Source organism: Carettochelys insculpta, chromosome 12, assembly GCF_033958435.1.
Source record: "Carettochelys insculpta isolate YL-2023 chromosome 12, ASM3395843v1, whole genome shotgun sequence".
Taxonomy (NCBI): Eukaryota; Metazoa; Chordata; order Testudines; family Carettochelyidae; genus Carettochelys; species Carettochelys insculpta.
The window spans coordinates 25,027,079-25,054,704 of NC_134148.1; the positions used below are offsets into that span (position 1 = coordinate 25,027,079).

At 39.6% G+C, this 27,626-nt stretch overlaps 1 protein-coding gene across 5 annotated transcripts in view; it reads right to left on the reverse strand.

Annotated features, from left to right (window-relative positions):
* Positions 1 to 27,626, reverse strand: part of FBN1 (fibrillin 1) — a 220,712-nt gene that overhangs the window by 167,701 nt on the left and 25,385 nt on the right. For all 5 annotated transcript variants that reach the window (XM_075007180.1, XM_075007179.1, XM_075007176.1 and 2 more), the window contains exons 5-6: positions 24,040 to 24,135; positions 21,635 to 21,730 (exon numbers count right to left, since the gene is read on the reverse strand). In XM_075007180.1, the coding sequence (XP_074863281.1) occupies positions 21,635 to 21,730; positions 24,040 to 24,135 (192 nt within the window). The remainder of the gene's footprint in view (positions 1 to 21,634; positions 21,731 to 24,039; positions 24,136 to 27,626) is intronic.

The following is a 27,626-nucleotide window of genomic DNA, read 5'->3' on the forward strand; positions in this document are numbered from 1 at the left end:
AGGACCCCTAAGGGCTGATCCATCAATCAGTATTGATTATACGTACATAGCTTTCAGCCAGAGGGAAAGTGACAACCTACACAGCAGCTAATAAGGAGCTCAGTCATGCAGTTCTTAATCAGGCACCATTTCCATTGAAGTCAGTGGGAGCTTTTGATGGCGTACAGAGAGCAAGATTGAGCTTGAAATACATGAGAAAGTAATAACCTATGAAAGGCAGCACCTCATCTTACTTAGGAGCTTCTGTTTTAAATACCACATTCTTCAGCAAACTTCTGTTCAGCTGCCATGACCTTTGCCTGTACTTCCTTTCCCATCATTTTGATCACTAAAAAATTCTTGTTCCACACTAGCGTAATGAAGTGTTTGTGAGACCACAATTGCAGTGTCCGAAACAGTGGGCTGAAACATTTCTAAAGGCACCCTGTGGGAAACAATAGCCAATTATAGAAGAAAAAAACTGTTATTTGACAGGCAGATTTCTTGGTAAACAACAATGATGGGTAAGAAGACACAAAGAAGTATGTGATGTGGTAACTGGGTTTCTATCAGATGTACAACAGTAAGATTTGCCTGAGTGTAGCCTGGGCTCACAAATACATGAGGTTCAGGAAAGGGAGGCATATACTAAGGCTGAAACTGCACACACCCCAAAATAACACTCAAAGATTCTCAGAGTCTTTTAGTAACAATATCATTTCCCCTTTTATTAAAAGTGATTGCTAGGCTAGGCTCCCATGGCAGTGCTCCCTGTGCACTGGGAGGAGTAGGGCAAATCTGCGGGAAAAAGAGGGAAAATATGGGAGAAAAGGGGGTCTGAGAATGGGTGTGAGGGAAACAGGGATAAACAGCCAACAAAGAAAGAGAGCCTAGCAAAGTGCGATGTAGCAAGAGAGAAAGGATCAAAGTGAATGTAACAGGTGGGGAGGTAAAGGAGGTGGTGAGGGGAGCAAGAGAAGAGACAAGTGTTGGAAGGAAGGAGGAGACTCTGAGGGAGGAAGGGATGCGGGGAGAAGAACAAGGAGGGAGAGGTCAGCCAACCATGAGGGGCCAGAGGGAAGCCGACCAGCAGAGGCCAGCCAGACTATTGCTTAACAGGGAGGCATAGCCAGGTGCAAGGAGCAGCCTGCCACACCAAGCCAACTAGGAAGAGAACCTGATTATCAGACTAACCCCAAAAAGTCTTGTTTCTACCCTGAGAGAGGAATGACGTGCCTTAATGGATGTGATTTGTAAGGAAGCAAGGGACATAAGCAAGGTTCTGTTCACCCTCCATCTAGCAGAAAGGTATCCACTTGACAACAATGAAGCACTGTGATGATTAACCTAATACACTCGACTATCTCATCTGGCTATTTTCTCTGAAATACTATGTACTAGCTAGCACTAGGTGACCACATATGAATAAACAAAGTTACATAAATTGCTGCTATTAACTACATTTTTTCCAAAAGGACCACATCCCATCTGCAGACAGTTGGCCTGTTCTCCTCCAGCTGATGTGGTCCAAATGTTTTGCCCCGATATTATTCTCATACTTCATTGTCAGATAATGGAAAAAATAAATGCTACATTCACGATATATGGCAAGATCAAGAAAGAGTTAACAGATTGCACACTACATCAGGAATGGCTTAATCCAGCTGCAGAGATGACATATGCCTTGAGTGATATAACCCCCACCCACCCACCCCACACACACACACAAATGCAGTAAATTGGCAAACAAAAGTAAACCTGAAGTCAGTGAAAATCTATCACTTTAACAGGCTTCGACTCAAGCCCATGGTGTTTAGTAGTTGGGAACCTGGTTCCAGCCAAATCTAAATCTCCCAACCTCTCAGCCAGTACAGATTCATCCTTTGAGGCTGTGGATATTATGCTTATTATGGGCCAATTTCTGTCTGGGATTTAAAACATGAGAACCATGAAGTTACAAGAAGGAGAGTAGAGGAGCTTCCCACAATTGTTAGCAAGAGTGTGGAGAAAATGGAGAACTTGATGGGGTTAACCAACAATAAACCAGAACTCTTCAAATGGAAGTGTTAAAGTGAGCAAGCTTATAGAGTGCAGTATATACAGTTCCTCTGTGGGAGCTCTGGCATTTGCCTGAAATGCAAGATTTAGCAATAAGAGTGTCAATTCAAACTTGTGCTTTAAAAAAAATTAACTATACGTTTGAAAGGAAATTTTTGGCTTGAATTTGTAATTGAATGGGAATGTTTAGGAATCTAGATTGAGGTGAGCAAATACCGGCCCATGGGTCAGATCTGGTCTGCCAGAGTTAGTCGCAGGTGGTCCCCCACCTCTATATCTACCTGCTCCTTCTCCACACAGACTGGGCGATCACAGCTCGTTTTAGCCATGGATTGCTGTTCTTGGCCACTGGGCATGGCAGGAAGCAGTGTTCCAGTCCACACCACTTTGTGCTGCTCTCATTGGCCATGAATGGCAATCTGCAGCCAATGAGAGTTGCAATCACCTGTACTTGCAGAAGTGTAGGTAAATATAGCAGCAGCAGCCTGACTGGGATTAACCCTGGCAGACCATCACATTTTCATTGCCCACCTCAAACTAGATGGCTGACGCACACATACACCCCATAACAGACTATTTTGTCTGGTAATCTAAGTTACAGCTTCATTCACATCAATACCGTGGGAAAAGTTGAGATGGCTTTAAAAAGCTAAACAAAAAAAAAACCGTCCCATAAAATAGAAAGCCCATAATTTGGGAAACAGCAGCAGCAAAGAAATCTTCCTCTCACTTATCACAGTTATTTTGCATTCTATCCAAAAGGCAAGTTCCCAGGAAGTACGTCATTTATCCATGTCATTCCTGTTAGGAGGTGCTTGGCTTAGGAAAATACCTGAACCCTTATTTAAATAATTAAGCTTCACTTTTCATGCCATAATTCCAATAGATGTATTGAATTGGCATTAGAAAAATGCTTGTAAAGCATTAAATTGTTTAGTGTCATAAAATAAAATCAGTTTGATGTGATTAGGCTGCCCAAAACACAAAGCTTTTATTAGTGTGTGAATATACTGTAACTCTAAATTATAAAGATAACGCAGCTTAAGCCACATGTTTAAAATGAGATAACTACCGGACTGGAACCCTCCCTTGGCAAAAAGTCTGCCTTGATACGCCACTCCCTCCTACTCAGTTAATAAGGAATTAGAAGTGGAATCCATATCTTTTAAACAGCTAATTACAACCCTATTCATAGAAATGATCTTCTTGATTTTTCACAAACTTTTCTCCTGTTTGCAGGGAAGTAAAACACAGCACATGTTGCATGTCTTGGACCAAAGGTTATTCCTGGCTGCATGCATGGGGTCCAATGACATCTGGGGGTGCCCTGTATGTGCGTCTACAGTAGGCAAAGTAAGATGACCACAGATACACCATTCTAGCTACATATCTGTGCTCTGCCAACTTGGCTGACTATTCTGGGGAAGGTTGATAGGAGAAATTCTCCCATCAACTTCCCTTACTCCTTGTGTCTTGCGAGGAGTACAGGGGTCGACTGTGACCCGAGAGGTTGAATTAGTGTGTCCATAGTAGATATGCAGAACTGAACCCAGCTCAGCGCTAAGTGGGCTGATCTTCTGAAGCAGTGAAGATGAAGCCTAAGTGTACTTGCAAACCAGGTACTGGGTTGACTAAAGCGTCCTTGCTGAAGAGAACTCAAGACTCTTCCATGTGCCAAAGTCAGGCCCCGATGCAAAGCTCACTGAACTTCGCAGAAAGATGCAACGGGATCAGGGCCCTAGTAAAAATGCTTATATCCCCTTTGTAGAGTTAACTGGCTATCTGCTTTTCATTGGGGCTGTGATATTGTCTGGGGTACACAATGCAGATACTGCATTCTCACATTTCTCTACATGACTTCCAAGGCATATACAACCATCCCAACGCCCAAGAAACACCCATTTATAAAGAACACACATAACACAAAGAAGACATGTTTCAAATGCAGGATTCTTGGCCCAAAAGAACCAACAGACAATTATTGGTTATAACAGTTGCACACCTACTTAGTTTGCCATCATTTTATTTCCTTAAATATAGCCACCCATTTGTTATATGACCTAAGCTCCTCTGTCCCTGCAATGGCAATCCCCATCTGGCTACCTACAGAAAAATAATTCTTCTTTCCTAAAGTGATTTTATATTCATAACTGTACATGTCATTTGAAAATGTCTTACACATATTCAAAATTATGGACTGTCGCAAGTGCACAGGTGCCTGTGCACAGAACAAAGGGTCTCCAGCTCCCTCACACCTCTCACTGAAGTTGACTGACATAAGCTGACTATTCTGAAGTTGAATCCTTTCTCTGACTCTCACTGCTTGGAATCAGAGCCAGAGTCAAAGATGGGTTTAAGCCCGTCTTTATTTCTCCTGACATTACAGGACTTTTATTCCACAGTCTTTAAAAAGTATTCATGTGTTCTCATATACTACCAATTCCTTTCTGAAACATATGTAGAATTTATCTCCTCGGTGTGACAAAATGAAGAGCTGTGAAATAAATGCAAGACAGACCAGTACGGGCAGGGCATCATTTTTCAAGGGGCAAATAATTTTTTTTTTGGTGTTCACTGTTACCATATCAGCCACCTTGAATTCCTTTGTAATTTCTTTGAGTGTAATAGATATTCACCTAAGAATTCAACTTTACTTAACATTATTTCATGAGGAGGTGGTACATGAATATTTTTTAAAAAGGCTTCTCATTTATTTATGAAGAAGATTAAAGCTTCGTTTTAATCCTCTTCATAAATAAATGAGAAGTCTTTTTAAAAATATTGATATGCCAGCTCCTCATAAAATTAAAGAACTTGCCCCTTATTTGTGTGTGTTCACAAGGACTAAAAGTAGTACTATTAAAAGCGAACAAGATAGTCATGAAGAATAACAACACCTCAACAAGGCCACGTTCATGAGCCTGGCGCTGAAGGAATCTAAGTCAATTCCTGTCGTCTTAGAAAATCAAACCACGTGGGGTGAAATACTGCTTCTCATCCCTCCCTGAAGTCAAAGACAAAACTCTCATTGACTTAACTGGAGCCCAGCTAGCTATACTGGTATGTTTAGAAGACATCTGATATTTGGTAACAGCAGAAATTCTTCAACTTCGTGTAACAAAGAAATATATCTCAACTGGGGACTGACTTGAAGAGCAAGAATATATGACGTGGAAAATTATTATTTCTATTCAAAATTCTGAACAGCTGCTTTCCAGGCAGATTAAAAGATTTTTCAGCATTTGGACTTGACTCAAGAGTTTTATCTAATGCATACTTTGCATTTGAGTCTTTGTTGAATTAGAAATTTAATAGAGCAGCCGAGTATTTTAAAATCTTTTTGAAGACGTAAAAAAGGGATGTGAACTCTAGCACACCCTGTAAAACATAAATTTCTTACCAAAAGAATATGTTATTCATGTGCACTGTACATTAGGTCAATTATTACTCACTTTCTTTGGAGATCCACCAAGTGTCTCCACCCTTTATAGAAGAACTCACTGTAATCAACTGTAATAAGAGCAGAATCATTCTCGCACACATTGGTGGCTCAGGTCTTACCCCAAGAGGATTAACAGAGAGTCTACAGCTGAATGTGATGATACTCACCATTTTTAAAAACAAAGAAAAAGTAAATAATTTGTTTTTAATAAATAGTAAAATTGTAGAGCATTTTACTGCCACAATTTTTAAAAAAATCCAGTTATTTAATGACAAATTAAATAAACACGTTTTCCACTACTCCACTGAAAATTTCTGCTAACCTAATTGAACCTCTCTTCTTCCTGTCAGAAAGCAGCTATAATAAGTGCTCTTTCCTGTCCTAGACGGATGTCAGCAAACAGCTGACACATGGGTGCTAGATACAAGATGGGGTTCTAAAACACATGACTCCCTGGACCATATTTGGAACTAATTTTGTTCCGATTGTTTTAGTATATCAGTTTCCTTTCACATTGACATGTCTTATTAGGTTCCTGTTGGAACAAGAAGGCAATAGTGATGCGATCATTTCCTTAAACCATGACAGCATGAGGCAGAATGCTTGGCACCTCACTTCAGCCATGCTGTCTCAGGCCAAAAGAAATACTTCACATTATTTGGATAACCACATAGGTTATTACGATCAGTGTTTCTTAAGCAACGTTCGATGGAACACTGATGTTCCACGAACAGCTTGCAGGTACGCCATGAGCATCTGGCACTCATTTGATATCATACATTGATGGTATATATTTTCTGCTATTAAAACCAGATACAGTGTTACTTCTTCATTACTATGATACCTGATTAAATTACTTCACTTTGTGTTTGCTCTATATATTGCTGTTTGGTTGTGCTCTCCCCAGCCCCCGGCTGACAACATTATTTTTTGAAGAACATTTTCAGAGGCATTCTGCATAAATTATCATCATTGTTGGGTGTTCCATGGTCTCAAAAAGTTTAAGAAACATTGGCTCGGATAACTTCCCAGCTAGGTAGCTTGCAGAGGCTTTCATCTTTTATTGGTTATGTTTGTGTCTCAATAATGTTTTTAACAGAACTGTCATTTACATGAGTAGAACGCATGTCCGGTAGTTGTCCTGTCCCACCTCCTGCTTGTCTAACCACTTGGCCTAAACTCCTTTTCGTGGCCATCAGTTAAATCTAAGGAAAGACTATAAGATGTGTAAGACAATGCAACTGACTGTCAAGGGGGATTGAGGAAGCTCATTCACTGGAGGTTTGCAAAGAAGGCTAGACAACCAGCTGTATGTATTAGTTTACACACAACAAATCCTGTCTCTTGGCAGGGGATTAGACCAGATGACCGTTGTAGTACCTTCTAGCTTACAGGTCTATGATTCAAAGCTCCCCAGAGCTCTGCCCACGTCTACAGTACGTCTATACAGCTCGTGACAGTGAGCCTCAGAGACCCAGGAATGGGGGCAAAGCAGGCAAGCCTCAGCCTGAGACCAAACATCTGCACAGCTATTTTTAGAGCCCCTCATCAGCCTGCGAGCCCAAGTCAGTAGACCTAGGCTCTGACACCCATTGCCATGGGCTGACACTAGCTATGTTGACACATTGTAAACATCAAAAGTTCCCTGTTTATCACTTCTCTCTTATCCCCTTTGTTATGAACTCCACTCCCTTTTGCTTCTCTTTCCCTTCATCTGTTTCTGTCCCAAATTCATGGTACCCCCAACTGACAGAACGACTTTCCATTTCCAGTGTGCCAGGCCTCAAAGGGTACGTCTACACTGCCATCAAAACCCCATAACTATGGGCCTCTGAACCGAGATCAGCTGATGCAGGTATATGGGGCTCCAAACATGGGTCTGAATAGAGCCGTGCAGACGTTTGGGCTTAGGCTAGAGCTGGAGCTCAAAGACTCCCACAGCCAAACACCTACACTATAATTTTATAGTCCCACAGTCCCACAAGAGCTGGTCTGGACTAGCCTCAGCCACGCCACAGTCTTTTAATGCAGTGTAGACATACTTGTAGGGTAAGAAACATCCCCTTTCTTCTATATGTTTATATATTTCTTCTATTTGTTGACTTCACTTCCTCTTCAAATCAGATTAGGACTTTTTAACCATATCCCATAAGATAGGTCTCGGCTGCACGCAATGGTTGGCTGGAGAGATTCCCCTTCCTTCCCAGCTCAGTAACTGCTGCCAAGTGGGAGAGACATTTGGAGAGATCAATAAATGGTTTGCCAGGACCTCAGCAATTTTCAAGCAGTGCACAAAAAATATGTGTTTTTTTTTTTTTTTTTTGATAACTATGGGGTTTGGTGGTCTGCAGCAGACACCTGCTAGTACACCATCTTGTACCCCAATCCTCAGCCTTCTCAGTCAAATCCCTCCTGAAGGCCACAGTAAGCACTAATTCATGTCACTCAGATCTTCTCTCCTCCCCAATTACTATGGAATAGAGCCAGGATCAAGTAAGCTGATAAAAAGGAAGTATCATTTATGCCCAGTCTTCTGCAACTTCTGATCACTCAGCATGTTGTGTCCTTATATATATGTGTAATCAACTGTAATAAGAGCAGAATCAATATGGTCACAACTGTCTCTCTTTTAATCTAAAACCTGACCATAGCATGAAAACAGGCATTTAGCAGTCAACACTATATTGGTTTACTTTATCACCCATATGACCCTTATTACTCTTGGGCTGGCGTTCTGTTCCCTCTCTGATGCTATGTTACTGAAGGGAAGTTGGGTTACTCTGATTTCTTCAGCCTGTTGCTATTCCTAAAAGAATGGACACCTGTCATGGCGGGGCGTGGGGAAAAGAGACCTAGGTTCTCCTCAGCTACAGGATGAGTGTGAACAATCATAATGGAAATCATGCTCTTGAGAGAAGAGAAACTTCATTCACATGGAAAAAGCACTTCACTATTACCATAATTATGCTAGGAGGATTCCTGGCCTGGCTACATTTATAAAAACCAATACACCAAGAAGTTCACTTACACATTCTCTCACAATTTGAGGAGCTGTCCTATAGGCATGTAGTCAGACAAGTTAGTGAGGTTCTTTCCCTGTTTCAGCTGGAATCAAGAAGTGATTTCAGATAAGATTCCAACCTCCTTTTTAGAGCTTCTCTAGAGTGGACACTCAGGAAAATTCATCTGAACTAATTCACTGTGTGGATTAGTTTAAACGTATTAAACTTCTGGGCAGACAATTTCACTTAGAATTTAAGTAGCTTGAATTCAGTTCAGTTTAAGTCATTCCTTTACTTTTTGGCAACTACAGGTTGAACCTCTCTAATCCGGAACACTCTCATTTGGTAACTTGTGCAATCTGGATGCTTGTAGCTAATTATGTTCAGCTGCACCAATTGCCGACAATGATTGACAGCAAGTACCAAAGCTGAACCTGGTGTTCATCTTCAACTGACTTCCAATATCAGGCAAACACACACGCAATGATCTTCCCAGGCCCCTCAGCACTCAAGGAGAGTACTCCTATAACTCACAGATGCTACATCAAAATAAAGTGTGACAGGGTGTTATTGTAGTCTTCGGCATCCTTGTTACCAAGATGAATTCCACAGATACTCTGACCCATCCTTCACCCATTACTATGCTATGACCAGTCCATAACCACAACAACATGGTTGGATTTACAATGCAAATAATGCATACTAGAAAATGCAATCCCAACTATACATACAAAACAACGATGTCTAACTTAGCTCTAAATTAGCTGTTATCATACAAAAAAAAGATTTTGGAGTTATCATGGATTTGTTCTCAGGTAACGTCAACTCAAAGTGGAGTGTCTGGCAAAAAAAACAAAAACAAAAAACAAAAACAAAAAAAGCTTAACTAACATTTCAAGAAAGGGATAGATAAGATATAAAATATCATGATGCCACTATATAGTATCTGTGGTATGGGCACACCTTGAATATTGCTTGCCACATCTCAAAAAGATATGCTAAAACTGAAAAAAGTACAGAGAAGGGCAACAAAATGAGGAGGATATGGAACAGCTTCCGCATGAGAAGAGATTAAAGAGACTGGAATCATTCGTCTTACAAAGGAAACAACTATGAGCAGATATGACACAAGTCTATAAATAATTAATAGTGTAGAGAGCGTGAATAAGGAAGTGTTACTCAGTTCTTTGTATAATACAAGAACCTGGAGTCATCCAATGAAAATAATAGGCCACAGGTTTAAAATTAATATGAGTAAGTACTTCTTCACACAACGCAAAACAAATTTGTAGAACTCATTGCCAAGAGATGTTACAAAAGCCAAAAGCAAAGCTTTTTGCACTGGTACTGAGTACTGGCACCTTGCAGCCCCAGCCATGGGACTGGTTGGGGTGGCAATGGCAAGCTGGCTGAGTACTGGCTCCCCCTCTTTTTTTTTTTTTTTTTAAATACATATAAAAATGGCATTGGCCAAGAGTATAACTGAGTTCCAAAAAGAATCATATGTTCATGGAGGATCAGTCCATCAAGGTCTACTAGCCAAGCTAGTCAGGAAGGCAATCTCATGCTATGAGTGTCCCTTTGCCTACGACAGTCAGAAACTGGGCCTGGACAAGAGATGTGATATGTGTCTTGTTCTGTTCATTCCTTCTGAAGCACCAGCCAACTGTTGGGAGATAGGACACTGAGCTAAACTGGCCATTTGTCTGAGTCAGTATGGCCATTTTGAAGTTCTTTTGTTCGAGTATATTAGATTATGGAAGATCTCAAAATGAATGGCTCAAAAGTAAAAGCAACGGCACCACAAATAAGTTTACAGGTGTAAATCTCACTGATGTCAAAAGGCATTAGGACTACATACCCTACACGTGTCAGAAAGCAGGTGACCCCTTCCCCCATCAACCACTGTAACTCTGTCAGCTTAAAATTTTTAAAAGTAGCTGTTCAATTTTCAAGATTTTATTAGGCAAGTGTATTAGGTATTGTCAGTATAACATGTGCTTTTCCTCCACAGCACTCAATGAATCATTGCTCCACTCATTGGATAACCCAGCACATGCACAGGAGAGAACTCAAAACATTCTGGATTATGAACAGTTTGACAACGTGGGCACTAGATCTTTGCTAGACTGCTAATATACTCCACTGATGCCATCAGCTGACCACAAATTATAGGGAAATGAACATTTGTTTCATTCTCAAAAGTTGAAGTATTATTTTGAAATAATCCTCTCCCTTCTGTTTTCTTCCAGCTGACATACACTTTCCAAAAATTTACACTAAAATAAAGGTCTAAACATCTCTGGAATGGACATCACCCCACAGACCTGCAGACATACCTTTTAGTCAGTGTGATCATCTGTCCCATATTGGGCAGGACAGTCCTGTATTTGGACACCAAAAAGGCATTCCGACTTATTTTTTCAAAGGGATTCACTGTCCCGTATATGGGCTGTCCCACCCCCAACCCCATTACCTTCAGCTTCCCTGGGGCTCCAGAGGATCACTGGGGGCTGCTTCCCATATTTGGGACAGGGAGATATGGTCACCCTAATTTTATTAGGCGCTTGGTTTTCAAAAGAAATGAGAGCAACCCTCCCCTTCCAGCTCCCACCCCCTTCCCCAAACCATCCCCTCACCATGGCTCTTTGCAGAGGATTTCCTTTTCTCCGCAGCCTCCTCTTTGCCCTACTCCCAAAAGCAATTGAGTAACTGCTGAAAACTTCAGCAGTTATTTGATTGCTCAATATCCCTAACATGGCACACGTTCACTTGCCCGCATTTTTGTTGACCTGTCGAAGACGGTGTGTTCTGCAGTGGATTTGAAACATTAACGCATTTGATCCTTATTTCACTTGTTGTATGCATTACTACTTTGTGAACCTCTCTAGTGAGACCATAAAATAGTAAATGTAGCGTTTACGAGCAACCAATTCAGCTGACCTAAATGGGTGCACAGTGGAATTGTTCATCTCATTAATGTGTGCTGTATTACTGAAAAGGTTGGGAACCACTGGTCTAAATCTCACTGAATTTCAATGTGATGTAGGAGCCTACATTCCTATATCACTTTTGAAAATCTGACAATCATACATTGTCACAGCCGAGGTACTGGGATCACGATGTGAAGACACCATGCACAGCTGGAGTTCTTTACTGGATTTTTACTGTTGAGAGAGGATTTTAGTCTCCATAAGCCTTCATCCAGCTCTCTCTGAACAGCTACCTTTACTTCAACATATTAAAAGAAAATAATAAAACAGAATGAATAAGAAATTTGATTTTCAGAGTAAACGGTGGAGAACTGGAGTACTGCTACAGCACAGAAACGTCTTTCCAATGCAAAAACCACACAGGTGGCAAGCAGATGCAGTGGAGAACCATATGATGAAGCTCAACATTAGGACTTGAATGATTGTAAGTGAGCCGGCTAGATGAATAGTTTTCCTATCCAATGCTGTCTATGAATATTGATGTTTATAGCTGAATTTTGCGGCTCTCTTTTGCCAAAGTCTAGCTAAAGAGTTATGGATACTGTTTTAGAACAAATATGTTTTTATAAAACTTCTAGTTTTATGTTCATTTTTAAACAATAGCAGAGGTTTATTGGTTATTCCCCCTATCCTTGGGCACTAAAATCTTTTTACAAACAGAAATACCCGATCCTGATTTCTTTACTCATGCAAAATGCCTATTCATCTCAACAGGAGTTTTCTCTGGTTAAAGCATGTAAAACTAGGCTTTTTATTTTATAGCAGAGCAGAGTTTGGAGACAGATCTTTCTCTTAGGGCTCTTTCCTTTTTAAACCTTATTTAGGCCTCTTTTCTTTTCCTACAGCATAGCTCCAGAGTGCCAAACAGTACATGCTGTCACTGAAAAATATAAAAACCACTCAGTCATTATTCCTAAACTTCCCAAGGCTAACGAGAAGCATGAATGTGGCTGTTGTAACCGTCCTTAAGTAGTTATTTCCTACCTTCATTTTCAACTTTTCTGCTGAAATGAAAACAAGGAAAATACTTACTGCACAAAAGCATTGACTTTGATGGGGGAAAAAATTCATCTTCACTAGAACTAGATTGTAAGGGATTGTGACAGGAAAGGTGCACTGACCATTCTGACCACCTCTGGTTAAGATCTATTTTCATTTCATTAACCTTCATTTTGCAACTGACCTGAGTTGTTTATTTGGATATGCCCTTGTCAGTTTATCTTCGCATTAAAAGCATGATCTGAGATATTCTGAAATAGGCTGTCTTTACTTTATCAAACTTATTCAAGCCTTGGATCATTTCATCTAAAAACTCTTATATGTTCACTTACTTGAGAATCTTATGCACTTGAATTTCAATACTCTGTCTCTTTCTGTTGCAGAAGCAAGAAAACTTGCAGCCTAATAGCTCAATAAGGGGGTGCGCGGTGGGGTAGGAGAGTATGAATGGAAAATATTCACATAAAATTTCTTGGTGATTCACAAAGAAAACATTTTCACAGCAAAAAAACCAAGGGATTCTAGGCATTTGTGCTTTCTTATGGCAAAACACATAAAGTCCAAGAGCAGAACAAACACTTTTCCCCATAAATGGCTACAGACACAGTTAAATAGGGTCTCAGTCTTATTTATTCATCCCCTTTATTATTTGAAACCAAGGAGTTACCATTTAGGAAGCCAAACACCTCTCTAGACAAAGCTCCTAAATTTTCCTCCACTATTGTATGTTATAGGAAATATGTACTGAGTAATAAGCTGAGAGGTACCTGAAATGTAGGCACCTGGGGACTATATTTGTAATGCTGATTAAAAATAAAAGTCAAAATAGCTTGAATTTTTCATGCTGATTCCGAAGGCCAGAGATAGCTCAAAAGCAAAGAACAGTCATTCCTGCAGTTCCTTCAGTGCATGGAACAATCTGTTCTTCATAACACAATGTACTTTGATACCTCCAAATTACCTATAGGACTTAAAGTGCAAGGCAAGCACTGCAAGCTCTTCAGGGAAGTTACATCCTTCACCTCTCTGTACTTTGTACGTAAGTCAGATCAGTTCTAACATTAAATCTCACAGTCAAGCACACCTTGTATATAATTTCAACAGAACCATTGATGTAAATATGTTCAAGCACAGAAGGCTTCTTAGACACTAAGGTCTAGATGACATACAACACAAGTCAATCAATGCTTTGTCACTGCCATCAGGGGAAGCAGAAGCCAACCCTTATGTAAAAATTATGAGTCACAAACATGCACACCCCAAAGGAATTTGTAAACTACTCAGTTTTTGCAGGATTAGATTCATAATCTGGGCAACAAAACTCCTAGAATTATTTCACCGCATTATTGTTTTTAAAATATCTATATTACGATGTATGCAGTCTGTATGCATACCCTGATACACTTAATTGTTGATGATGGGTCCCATCTTTTCTACACTGAACCCAGTGTGGAAACCTTGATCTGCATTTGAATTGTCACACAGCTCTACCAAGACAATTTAAGAAAACCCTAAAACCAGGTACATCATTGTGTATCTGGAGGTCACTGACCTAGCGATAAGGTCGAGATTTTTATAACGAAATTCCTTCTGCACCTTATTGTGATAGTTGTGAAGAAACACAGGAATTCTTGTTGTCTTGGTGGGGGGATGTTGGGTTGTTGGATGGGACTCAGGTGAATGCATGTGATGTCTCCTTTCTCCAAAGAGTGCCTCGATATCAACAGAACATTTTTAAAAAAAAAAAGGTACTATGCATGAAGAACTAACTTCCTCCCCAAAGTCGTACGTCCCTCTGCACTGATGCATGTGCATCACGATCAGCTCTAGGCATCTCTCTTAATAAGCACTTTTAAAAGATGCTACTTAATATCTGGCAATGCACAAGGTACAGGGTAAGATAGAATTAGATTATTATGTCAGATACACATATGCAAGGAAGAAAACAATAGTTAAGTCCCTTACGCTACTCAGGCATTACTGGTGCTTATTACAATTTACCCTGTCTGAAGTGTGCTATTGCCTTACTCAAAATTCTTGCAACATTTTTTGCTTTTGCTGAATCAAAACTGAATTTATCAAACCTTGGCTTAAAGAGTCAATATGTTATTGTGTATTTTAAAACTTCTTAAATTAGGCGTGTTCATTTTGTAATGTGGACTATCGTCCACAAGAGTAAGCTACTACCTCCATTCCAGAAGTGAAAGAACTCAAGTGGATTACCCACATATCCACGTCTCTTTCATGCACAAAAATAATCTAAAGCACTAGCTCATTTGGAAGTTTGGTTTTAAAATGGAAAGGATTTGAAAAGTCACTCCAATGCTGAGACTGAATCAACTAAATTTTAGCTTGGGGCAAATTCTCATGATTGACTTATAAACTCGTGAAAATAAGGGTCTACAATAACTACAATTATTACAGTCCTTCCACTACAGCTGTGCTTGAGTGCACTGCTACAATACAGTACATGCATTAATGTTATGGACTGCAGAAATTACGTCTATGCTAACAGATGTGTTTCTTGGAAGGCAGCTACAAAAATCAAGTTTATTCAAATGTTTGCCAGTTACCATATGCTGCAATACTACTTTAAATGCAACATAAGGCTCTGAGAACATACTTTTACTGCTATCTACACTTTGTTATTTACTTTCCATTTAGACTAAATACCAGAGACGGGGCACACTAAGGGATTCAGCGTCCTTGCTGTAACACCATATTGTAGCACTTGTAATATTTAGATAGAAGAAAATATGCACAGCGCTCAGGCCTAGCTTGAACACCGTGTTCACACTGCCACAGAGGATCTCTGGGAAAGATTATTTTATACAGGACATTCACTTTGGGAGTTTTTAATAATGGCCAAACATAATTAAATATGCATGAGGACAAACGTACAGCAATGACTTGGTGTACAGGAAAAGCCTTCATTCGCTCATATTCAGAGGACAGGGGTAGAAAAAACCATGATACATTTTAAATTATAGTTGAACTGCCTTGTGCCCCATCCTGCTTCCCCTGAAGCCAATGCCAAAAAGCCAGCACATAGCAGGATTGGATTCTATATGTTGTCGCAAGGACCTGAACAAATAAACAGGGCTGATCATGTTTTAAGAGCTTTCAATGTGTTTCTCCAAATGGGTCTAGGTAGCAAAAATAGGGTTTTCAGGTCCTTTTTGTACTGGTAAGTACACAACCACGTACAGCATCAATTGTACATTATATACAGTTCACTCTCTTTAAATACAGTTATCTGAATGTTATGGGGAGAGCGATATGTTCAAAAACTCTAGGGGGCTTTCAATGTACAGTAAATTCTTTCATATCCAGCATTTCTATCATCCAGAACTCTCAAATAACCGGCATTTTATCTATAAGTAAATTTTAGTTATGTTACCCTAAAGTTCAGCATAGCGAAAGCAAATATAAATATATACAGCAAATATAGTATAAGTTTACAGTATACAATACTACTCTTATTGGTAAATAAAGTACTCTACATATATTTTTTGTTCATTTCTTAATAGCTAATATTGGGTTTCTTTAGTGTTATGCATTGCTAGTTATACCTCACTATTATCGAGAATATTTGAATATCTGGCAACTTCCCAGTCCCGGGGCTGCGGGATATGAAAGTTTACTGTAAGTAGCAGCCAGTGGAAGATCTGAACGTATATTGGATTAAAGGTGATTTCTGATCATTACGTTTATACTGCTTTTTTGAGAACTACATTTTTTTAAATAAATTTTATGACAGGTTGGGCTATCTTAAATTACAGAAGGAAATCTGATTTTTGTTTTATTAATCTATTATTTGGAATTTATTTTCACTACCAATGTGATCCTGAGAAACTGGATAGCTTAGTGGATTGCGCACTGGCCTGCTAAATCCAGGGTTGTGAGTTCAATCCCTGAAAGGCCATTTAGGTATCTGGGGAAAATAGATTAAAAAATAGGGATGGAGTTTGGTTCTGCCAAGAGGGCAGGAGACTGAACTCAATGACCTCATAAGATCCCTTTCAGCTCTATGAGAGGTGTATCTCCATATATTTTTAAAGTTAAGCATGTTTTAAGCACTTGGACACTAACCAAGTAAAGTGCTTAAGCACAAGCTTTATTGCAAGCACATAAGTCTCTTGGGTTTAAAGTTCAGCACATGTTAAAGTACTTCACTGGATCAGAAACTGAGCACTCCACACCATGCAGGATGGAGCCCTAAAAGCTGAAATCCTCTCAACTAAGTTGGGCACCATAATATATTTTCCATCCTAGTTAATAGATGTTAAAGCTGCCTTAAAAGGTTTTAGAAACCATTTCCAATTCCATTACCCTTTCCTTGCTTACTTTATGCCATGTCAATCTGTCCGATAAACATTATTCCAAAGAAACACCAGGTCAGTTTTATTTATAACTATGCATCTGCATATATTTGGCACTTTGCTCTGTAGGTGTCCTCTGCTCTGGAAAGGAGCCAAGTACCGTAGTTAACAGTTTAGGAGTTGTCAATAAAGGTATATGACTAATGCAATCATGGCATAACTATCAAATAAATCAGGCTCCAAGCAAATGTATGTCATCGGTGACAGAACATACCCTCCCACAACGTGCTGAAGATTTCCTGCAAAATAAGTAAACAAACAACATTCCCTTTGACCTAGTTTAAATGTTTTTTTAACTTGTCAGGAAGACTTCCACTGATCCATACAGAATATAATTTGTATGCGCTAATTTCCAGGGCCAGATGCTGCCCTTTCCAAATCAAAAGTACTCACGCCACAGATTTCAACAGATATCACTCTGCTATCATGTTAGCAGGATTTCTATTGTAAAAGGCCCTTTGATTTGTTTGGCCCAGTGCCTGAAGGAGCTGGCCTCTGGGAAGGGCTTATAGATCTTCATTTAGCAAGCACATGGCCAGCATTTTACTCATAATATAAATCCAGCTTACCTCACATTACACATATGGACCAAAATGTGCGTAACAGAAATTCCTTTTAAAAAAAGCATAATATTAAAAGACAAGAACCACATACCATACCTTGGGATCTAAGAAAATGACACAGTCTTTGCTACAATGGATCTTTTTCATTGTTTTCCACCTCAGATTTTTTGGATTCTTTCAAACAATGTATTAACTTGTCCCACACCACACTGCATAAGAATGCTATTCTGTGCAACATTATGCAGTAGGGGGCCACAGAATTCTTTGGCATGTGCCTTACATGGACTGAACGGCATGCCACAAACATGCTTTTTTGACTGCAATGATTAATGTTTGTAGAGAACCTCTGTATAATATGTAGCCATAATACATGATTTAGAACATTGGCATAACCCAGAAGACAAACCACTGCCAAATGTGTGTGTGTGCGCGCAAGGCACATACCACAAAACCCTGTCATCCCATCTGCCATTGCATTCACCTCAGAATGGCATTGTCGGCCATGAAAAGTGCATCTATTTTGCTCAACCTAAAAAAAAAAAAAAAAATCAGACATTTTAAAGGAATGGGTACACAGATAGGGCTCACTTTATTCATACGTAGATAAAGGTGATATCCCCTTGGACATGTCAGGTTTTGTCAGAACAACATTAATGCTGTTTCATTTTACGTCGTATGCATCTCACTCTAATCCACTCACTGGATCACATCCATCCACATAATTTATATTTGATACACACACACACACACACACACACACACACACACACCCTCCAGGGAGCATCACAAACCTACATTACGTTCTTGATGCTGGTGTGCACATTTCGATCTCTAATTCAACTGACAGATGTGTAAAAATCACATGCAGCCAAAGTGCCAGATAACTCCCTAGTGACAACACAGGTGCAGATGCTGACCCATGCAAATTATTCCAGCTAAGCTCGGTATTAACTAATATTCAGAATGTTCCCTTCAGAACCAAGTGTTGTTTCTGATGACATAATATGACTCAGATCTGGAACCCCACCCACTCTTTTTGGAGAACAGGAATATATTACCTCAGGTTAGATATCAATGCTACAGCGAAGAAATAAGTGTATCATACTTGAAAGAAACCAAATTTCAAAGATCCATAGATAAAATATTATCTGGCCTCTATTGTTCAATAGTCATCAATGAGAACAATTACAGTGTATTAATTGCAGTTTTCTTTTTTCAGATGCTAATACAATCAAACATATGTGCTAAGGAAAAGCCTGATGGAAAAGGCATACACAGTGAAGATACTAAGCCAGGTTCCAGCCCCTGCAGCAACTGCTTTGCTCCAGTCCCCCCGTCAGCACAAAGTATGTTAGATTTGCCTCAGATGCCTGACCATATTCCACAATAGCATAAAGACTGGCTTAGCCAGGTCTCTACCCTCTCCCCTCCCGTCCCCTCCCTTCCAGCCCCTGCTGATGTAGGGAACTTGTCTGGCAACGTGGGGCACAGCCAGAATGCTGGTTGGTTCCAACAGCCCCCTGCTAGTGTCATGGTTTGCAAGCTTTTACTGCCAGACCCATATTTGAGCAGCCGACCTCAGGTCCTACACCAGGCAAAGCCTCAACAAATCCAAAGCAACATTATCCAGTGGTTGCAACAACAAGCTGACTATCGGCAAGGCTGTATGAACAGCCCGTACCCCTGTACTCATGAGTACAATGCAACACTAAGATACATTTAGTGGGCTTTAATCACAGATCCATTTGCACTTGAGTCAATTTACCAAAGCTGCTGCAAGGGACTTCCCATTGCACAAACACAAAACAGGATCCACACAAACCCTATTTGTACAAATGAAATTTGACAATCTACACCAGGGGTCAGCAACCTTTCCAAGGCAGAGTGTTAAAATTTGACCTTTTGACCTCTGTGTATTGCAAGAGTGCCAGTGATGCTTTTAAAGTAACTAATAGTCCTGCTTACAATAACTTCATTAGTAAATAAATAAAGATGCAGAGCTTTACCGTTTAGGTGGTGGTTGGTAGCACTAGCTGGTCTTTTCTTAATCCACAGGCAGCATGGCTTTGAGCAAGCTCCTGGCTGCGTGGGAGAGGAGGGGCAGGGCTGAGCACCCACCTCATCTGCCAATAGGCTTGTGTGCCATTCTTGGTACATGTGCCAGGGGTTGCTGAGCCCTGATCTAGACCACAGTGGTAATGGTCAAATTCAGAGGTGGCAAGTCAAATGTTGTAGAGACACATATTGTACAGCCATCTATGGTGTCTACAGAGGCACATAATTTCCATGTTGAGGAGGGGAAAGAAGACTTAAAAAAAAAAAAAAAGCTAGAGAAAGGCACTCCAATACATTCATACATCTTCTAGCTGTTGGGAGAATTTCCTGCTAGTCTTCTCTCTTACAGCCTCTTGGCCATGTTCACCAACTTCCTTTACACTCAAGTGAGACGAATTGAAATTTGACAGCTAAGGGAACCCAAGTTACACCTCAGCAAATAGGTGAAAATCTAAGCTTGTGCAGTGTGCATACAGAGGGCGCCATGGAAAAATGCAAAATGTATATCCTTTAGACTTCCCACAGAAGCTGATACTGTTGTTTCTTATATATCAGTATCAATCTACCTAGAAGCACCTCCAGAAATCACCAGTTTAAAATACTGATGGAAAAAGAAACCAAACAGGAATTTGTATGGTGCAACCACGCAGTTTGCAGAAATATTTCACCAGCAGCTTTGAAAAACCTCAGGAGCAAAACCATACCCAAGTGAATGCTATGCAAGACTTTTCTCACTGAACATCTACGAGTTCTTTTTCTGTCCTAAGCAAGATGGGAAATGTTTATGATGTCCTCCCCATGATCAAACACAGAACAGTCATATTTTGCTGCCTCTACAATAGGGCTGCTTTAGGTAACCATCTATTCTGCTGGAACAGGAGAGCCAGTTACAATTAAGGGCCTGATCCTGAAGGTACAAACATCTAGAACACCCACTGAAGTCAAAGCAGGTTTTGGATGATCAAGACCTCTTGGGGGTCAGGCCCCAAATACCTCTGTAATATCTACAACGTGTGTCTTTAATCATATTGAGCATATAATGAATTCTAATTTTACGTGTGATACATATGAAATTTTCTAAAGCATCAAATTAATAGATCATTTTAGCAAATTTAAATAAATGTTATTTTCCAGACTACAAAGTGTTCAACTTGAGGATTACAGGGAAACAACAAAAATGCCTGGCCTCTGTCCCCAGTGAACCATTAAACTGATTTAATTTCCTTGAAACAACCCAGTATTGCAGATAAGGCAGTTGGCATGGCTGTGTTTTCATCTGGAAACAGCTGTGCTTGTTGCTATGGATACTTCTAAGCAACAAGTTTCAAATCAGTAACAACAAATTCATACAAGATGTAAAGAACTAAGTAAATCTTGCCAAAAAAACCCAAAACAAAACAAAGTGATTCAAAATGTTGCTTATCATTGTTAATTAAATGCATCAGTATGATCGATACAAAAACAACAGAGCTTTTCCCATAATTTAACCACAGAGCTAACTCTTACGTAAAAAATGTTTTGATGTTTTTATTTGACAGCTCTTGGATCTAGGTGTCTTTATGAGCATCACAAATGGAACAAAACAAAAGCCTTAATCGATGTCATATGCCTTTCATTCTGGGTCCTATATTTAAACCAAACTTACATACTTCTATAACTAACATTGAATATTTATTTTCAGTCTAAATGTTAAAAAAACCTCATTCCATTGTGGGGAAAATGTGACATATCCACATCCCCAGCAACTCCAATTAAATGGAAAGATTTGCAACAGAAAAATAAAATGAGACTTGCAAAAAAACTATCAGACTTCATCAGGACTACAGAACCATGCCATCCATCATGAAATGGAAAGTTAAAACAACATGTGATGGAACAGTTAGCGCTATACTGAAGACAAGGATCTCATCAACCGATAGATCATGCATCCTCAGTGATCACATGCATAATTTTGCATAAATCTAACAAAACATATACAATTCTCTTGGACTGCTGTACTCCTAGAAGAATGTAATTCACATTAATAATTCAGTCAATAATAAAATTTTACAGTCTAAATTGAGTCACATCATCAGTGTTTTCAATTTACATTTATAAGTGTTAAACCAGTATCAGTAGAATGCTAACGTACACACCAGCGTTGGTGGTCTAGTTCACCTACCTCTTTCACACTGAGGTCCAGTGAAGCCATATGTACAAGCACATCGGTTTGGAGCCACACATCTCCCTCCGTTAAGACACCCATTTTCACAGACAGCTGCAAGTGAAAGAGAGCAAAAAAGAATGTATTAACTATGTTACCTACAAAATGACTTGTCTTCATGATAGATGCAGTTTTACCAGTTTGAAGTAAAATATTCAAAATTGGGGATCTAATGAATTTTTAATTTTTATTTTTCAGTTTTTACACAACTTCACAGCCACACTGAGTGAAGCATATTAATTTCTTCCAAGAGCATCTATTGCAAACGCCTTAAAAATCAGAATCTTTCTGGGCTTCTGGTGTTTACCCTGTAGTACAATTAGACTGTATCATAGTTTCAGACATCCCTTTACATTTTCCATAATCCAGTAAATTTCAATTACTAAAGCGTAAATAGGCTAGGCCTGGGAAACTATTTACAAATCCTCCAAGTTCTATCCAGGCCTTTGTACAGTCCAGGGACAAATTAACAGACTGAATTCTTCACTCCGACCTATCAGAAATATGATTAAATGTCCCAGGGTCTCCTGTCAACAGACAGAAAATCATGGTATCAGATAGGCTAATAAGAACAGATAGCTGTTAAGGTTTCATTGTCTGGATCTGAACTGAGGTACACCAGGTCTTGCAGACACTTAGGACGCATCATGAGATGAAGAATCTACGGAAGTCCAAAAACAGAGTTCCAATTGTTGAAGAAAATCAGTGAACGCAGTGTTCACATGAAACAAACCTACTAGATTTTTCATATAAACATTATAAAACATGGGTTTTCTCAGATCTATACTCAACGGGAAGGTCAAATTAAGGCATGCAATTCCAGCTGCGTTAATTATGTAGCTGGGGTCGATGGGCATAATTCCATACCATCTCCACTGCGGGAGGTTAGTGGAAGTGAACATTCCCATTGACTTCCCTTACTCCTAACAAGGGGCAGGAGTACCAGCGCTGAAGTGGGCTGAAGTTCAGTTTAGCACATCCCTACCAAGTGCACAAAATGGAACTCCAGAAGAAAGACCGCAGCAGCATCAATCTTCCTGGAAGCGTATATGTAGCTCTACTACCCACTGAAACAACAACAACTTGTCTGTTTCTGGATGGAGTAGTCCCACGGTTTTTGTTCTCTGATGTGATTCAGTTTAAGCGACGTGAGTCATAGTAACCCTAACTCTATGGAGGGAAGCATCTACAGCATGCTTTGCAAGATCATCATCTACTTATTACTTCACATCCAAACCACACACACAGATTCCATTTGCTCATTCAACACAAAGTTCTCTTCCCCCACCCCTTCAAACTCCTATGGTGAAATACTGGTCCAACATAGACTCAACCAGAGTTTTGCCATTGCCATCAGTGGAGCCAGGATTTTATCCCTAGTTCTTGACCAAGGAAGAAATGCTTTTGTCTCTATTTAAATAAATTTTCTTTGCAGGACTAATAGCTCACTGGATACTAGCAACATGGCAGCGCTGGGTTCAAAAGTGAGCACTGAACTTTCACTTGAGCTTACTAGGACTGTTGCAGCCTTGATGGGAAAGAGATAATCAGCACCAGGCCTTTGGTGCTCTTCAAATGGTTGAGTCTGAAATGCTGGTGGAGACTCTCCCATGACTGCAACATTTTTGGTTGTTAGAGAGGAGGGGTGAATTTATACAGGATCTCACTAGTCCTAGAAAATATCCTGTCAAAGAAATAAAGAACACCTGTCATACTTTGTACAGATCTTACACAGGGCTGCCTCAATTAAGCCAGCAATAGGTTTCTTTAACAGAGTAGCATTTACATGAAAGGCATTATTGGTTACATGTATTGCCTACTTGGTGTATCTCCAGTCTGAACACAACAACTAAGAATAGCTAATATAATTCAATGCAAAATATGTTGGTCAAAGAAAGTAACTATGTCAAGCACCCGAATTAGACAATGCCAAAATAAACAAATCAGATACGTGACATAATTCAATATTTAAAAATCCTAATATTACACAAAAGCATAATATTTTAAAAAATCTTAAGTCTATTGTATGGAAATTGAATCTCCTGATAATACTGAAATAGGACTTACTGCTGCAATGTTTAAACCCCTGAAGGCCAATGCAAATTTTGCTAGCATAAGAACTATAGGATCAGGTTATATCCAATTACTATGAATCTACTTCATGGTTTTTAAATAGTTCTGATCAGAAAGAATTCACTGGGCATCTAGTTCAAAGTCACATGTGTTCCTGCAAAATTCCACTATAGCCCACCAAGAATGAGTCCGGTGTTGGCTGAAACGAGCTAGATTTGAACTGTAACTGATCAATGTGCCTTAATATTGCATAACTGTTCAATCTACAAATGTAAATATTGGTTACTTACGCTGTCCACAATGTGTTCCTGTGTATCCTTTCTGGCAGAGACAATGGTCATCGCTACAGCTACCTCCATTCATACATCTGATGTTGCAGTGTTGTACTTGAATGAAAAATAATAATTTACATGTTAGCAAAATGGTCAGGAACTAACTAAATGGCTCAGTGATTATTTTAGGGTTTGATTCTGTGATGAGCTAAACATCCTGGCAGTCATTAGAAAGAGAAGGTGCTTAGCACCCTTTAGGATTAGGTCTCTGATAATGAAGAAAATGAAAGAGAAAACAGCAGTAAGTTTCAGTATTAAGAGACTCAAAACAGTGCCAGAGACTAACTAGGATCCAACCTCCAGCTCTTATTCACTGAACCATCTAGAAATTCACTAGCAAATGATGGGCAGAGAATACAACCCCAGTTTGCGGTGGTGAAACTAGGCCAGCTGAAAACACAAAGTAAAGATGTTGGCAGACGCTAGCAGGCAGAAGCACCAGGACAATGGGGGAACAGGACCACTGGGGGAGCCAGCAATACCCTTGTTCCTGTTAACATGCACAGATCAGGAAGGGCAGCTGAAAGGTTATGGGTCTTTTGTGGGAGAAGGGGGAACTGCCACGCAACTTTTCTCCTGTGACGGGTCTTCACATCACCAGACAAAGGTGCTGATGTTCTGGAGGTGTGTGCGCAGCAGTGCCGCCTGAAGCGTGCCCATGCTCCTCCATACCTAAGCATTTGCCATTTATTAACAGTTAACATGCAATCTCCATATAAGGCCAATAAAGCTGAAAAGTCTGCACTGCACTTTTCTAATAATGACAAATACGTTATTTCAACTAAGATGTCAGGAACCACTTAAATATCGGGCACTTCGTTTGTACGGAAGCAGAGAGGCCTCCAGATTTAATTCTCCTCACAGTTCCCACTGTCTGACAGATTCCAATTGAGGCAGACATTCTGAATATGTAGCCAGGAAATGGTTTTCTTCTTAACAGGAACCACATGAAAGGCTCCTCCCCGGATAGGATTACTGTCAGATTAGCATTTTGGTAGACTGGCACGGAGCACAGCATACCTACTATGCTGTCTGAAATGCTCAGAAGGACTGAGGAAGAGAGACTGAGCAAGCAACCAGTGAATGTTACTGACAGATGGCAAATCACTGCTGAAAGTTTGCTGCAGCCAAAGCTCCTTAGACCCCTTGGCAATGGAAGTTCCACAAAGATGAAAGTGAGATGGTTTGGGGGCTTTGTAGTTTTCTTTTTTCTTTTTTAAAGAGGAGAAATAATAACTGTTGCCATAAATGGCAAAAAATTTTGCCCTAGGCATATACTGCCACTCTGTCATATAACCACCAATATAAACACATATTGTTAATGTTTAATTTGTACAAGGTTAAAGCTAGAATTTAAATTTCCCATGTTTCTAGTAGCTGTGATACATCTTTGTTTTGCTGTGGAAGTACTTTAGTCAAGACAAAGTGCAATAACATTCCTCATCAAAAAGTGAAAATATTTGAAAATATTCAGAGTAAGTGTCCAGTGAAGGTTTTTGGACAGCATCCTAAGTAGGTCAGAAAAAGGTGTATAGTTACTTTAAAATGTGTAGCTCAACTTAGTTTTATACAATCTTAGAAAAACAGAAAGGATTAGAAAAAGCATAGGAAATGATATCATCTGTCAAGCAGGGTAGGAACTTAAAAACCACAAACTGATTTCAATTAGAGTAAGTCATGCCAAAAGCTAATTTCCATTCCCACATGAGCACCAAAGCCATTTAAATACTTTGAACTACATTTGAGATAAAGAAAGGTTAACAGTAGCTTAACTGCTAAGTTTTATATTATTTGTTCAAGCTGAAAGCAAAAGTATATTGCTGCATTTTGGGAAAAGGAATGGTTTTGCATATAACCCTGAATATAAGAGTTTCCATCACTTGTCTTACTTTTCAAAGCACCATTTCCAAAATGAAACCTCTCCTCATTTTAAAATACACTGATGGGATTTGGGGGTACCCACAGCCATCATTATTAAAATGACCCATTCAAGACCACGGGCAGTCTCCCCGAGTGTTATACAGCAGAATCAGTGGCGCACAGCAGGGAATCTCAGCACTGACTTTGGATCCTATTTTGAAAGTTTTTGGGAATGCCTGTAAGAAGCCATATTGAATATTCTAGAATATTAATCTTCCACATGTTTGCAGAAACATCTGTGTGGCCTGCCCAGTGTTTGGGTCTAGGCTTGAAATTCTAAAAACCAACCTAACTAATAAAGAGCCAGACACTTCCCTTGGCCACACCAACAATTCCCTTGTATTAAATGGTGTTATTCTAGCTAAGAAAGATTCAAGTTACTGATCAGTTAGGCCACTAACAAAAACAAAACAAAACAAAAAAAGAAAAATTACCTGGAGCTAGTGAGCTAGTACATATGGTTTTACTATATCTAAGATGGTTAAAAAAACAGGCTACTGGCACTGGTTAAATTCCTGACCCAAAAGCGTTATTCTTTCAGGCCCAAACCTGAAATCTATCAACACGCAGAGCTCCCCATGATTTCAGCAGCAGTAGCTGCAAGAAAAGGCCCTTATAAATCTGCAGATAAGGCTGTCAAGTAATACTCAAAATTATGCATAAATAACATTCAAGTTGCTATACAAACTGAAAAAAATGGGCACCAAATTTACAAGTAACAAATCCTCAAGTTCTAACTAAGCTTCTAGTGAATATGAGTAAGAACCTCAGGATCTGGCTTCACGCTCAGCTTCCATAGCATATCATCATACTGATGCACTCCAAGACGCATTTAAAAGATAATTAAATGTGAACAAGGTAATACACACAGTGTCAGGTCAATGACTTAAAGCAGAGAAATATATGGGTCTTCAATTTTGATGTTGAGTGTGAAAGCACCAGCCTCAATATCTCTGGAAAGGGGCATGTTGTAGGATCAAGCATGGGATATCAGAAAAAAATATTAGTGGCTATTTACATAGAATTCTGTTACAAAAAACATTTCTACTTTAACCTAGCTTTGTGTAGAAGAGGTCCACCAGCAGCTGTAAATGTGGAATAAGATCTTCATGGGAATCCAAATGCAAAGGCATATGTAATGTTGTGCCCACATATTTTTATGAAAACGTGCTTTTAAATATCAGTATGGCTAACACCAACATGCTTTATGCAAAATGGGGCATGTAACTTATCACTGAAGAGCTTATAATCCTATTAATATGCATACATGTGTGAATGTATCATTCCTGTATCTGAAATTACAAATATGAAGTATAAACCTCTTTATTGATTTAGGTGTGCTAGGGAAAGCCATTAGTGTTACTTAAGGAACTTAATGGTCTCATGCTCAAGACAATGGACTAGGGTCCACCGTGCTAAGACATGTGGCCAGCTCACCTGATGCTAGAACCCATTTTTAATGTGGTACTTTTCCATAGGGTGTGAAAGGTGGAAACTGAACACAAAAGTTTCCCACCTTAGGCAAAATCTATTCATAGGTAGGCGACCAAACTATGGGGGAGTTGGCAGTTGCAAGACTGAAAAAGAAAAGCAGTCCAGTAGCACTTTAAAAACTAACTGTTTTT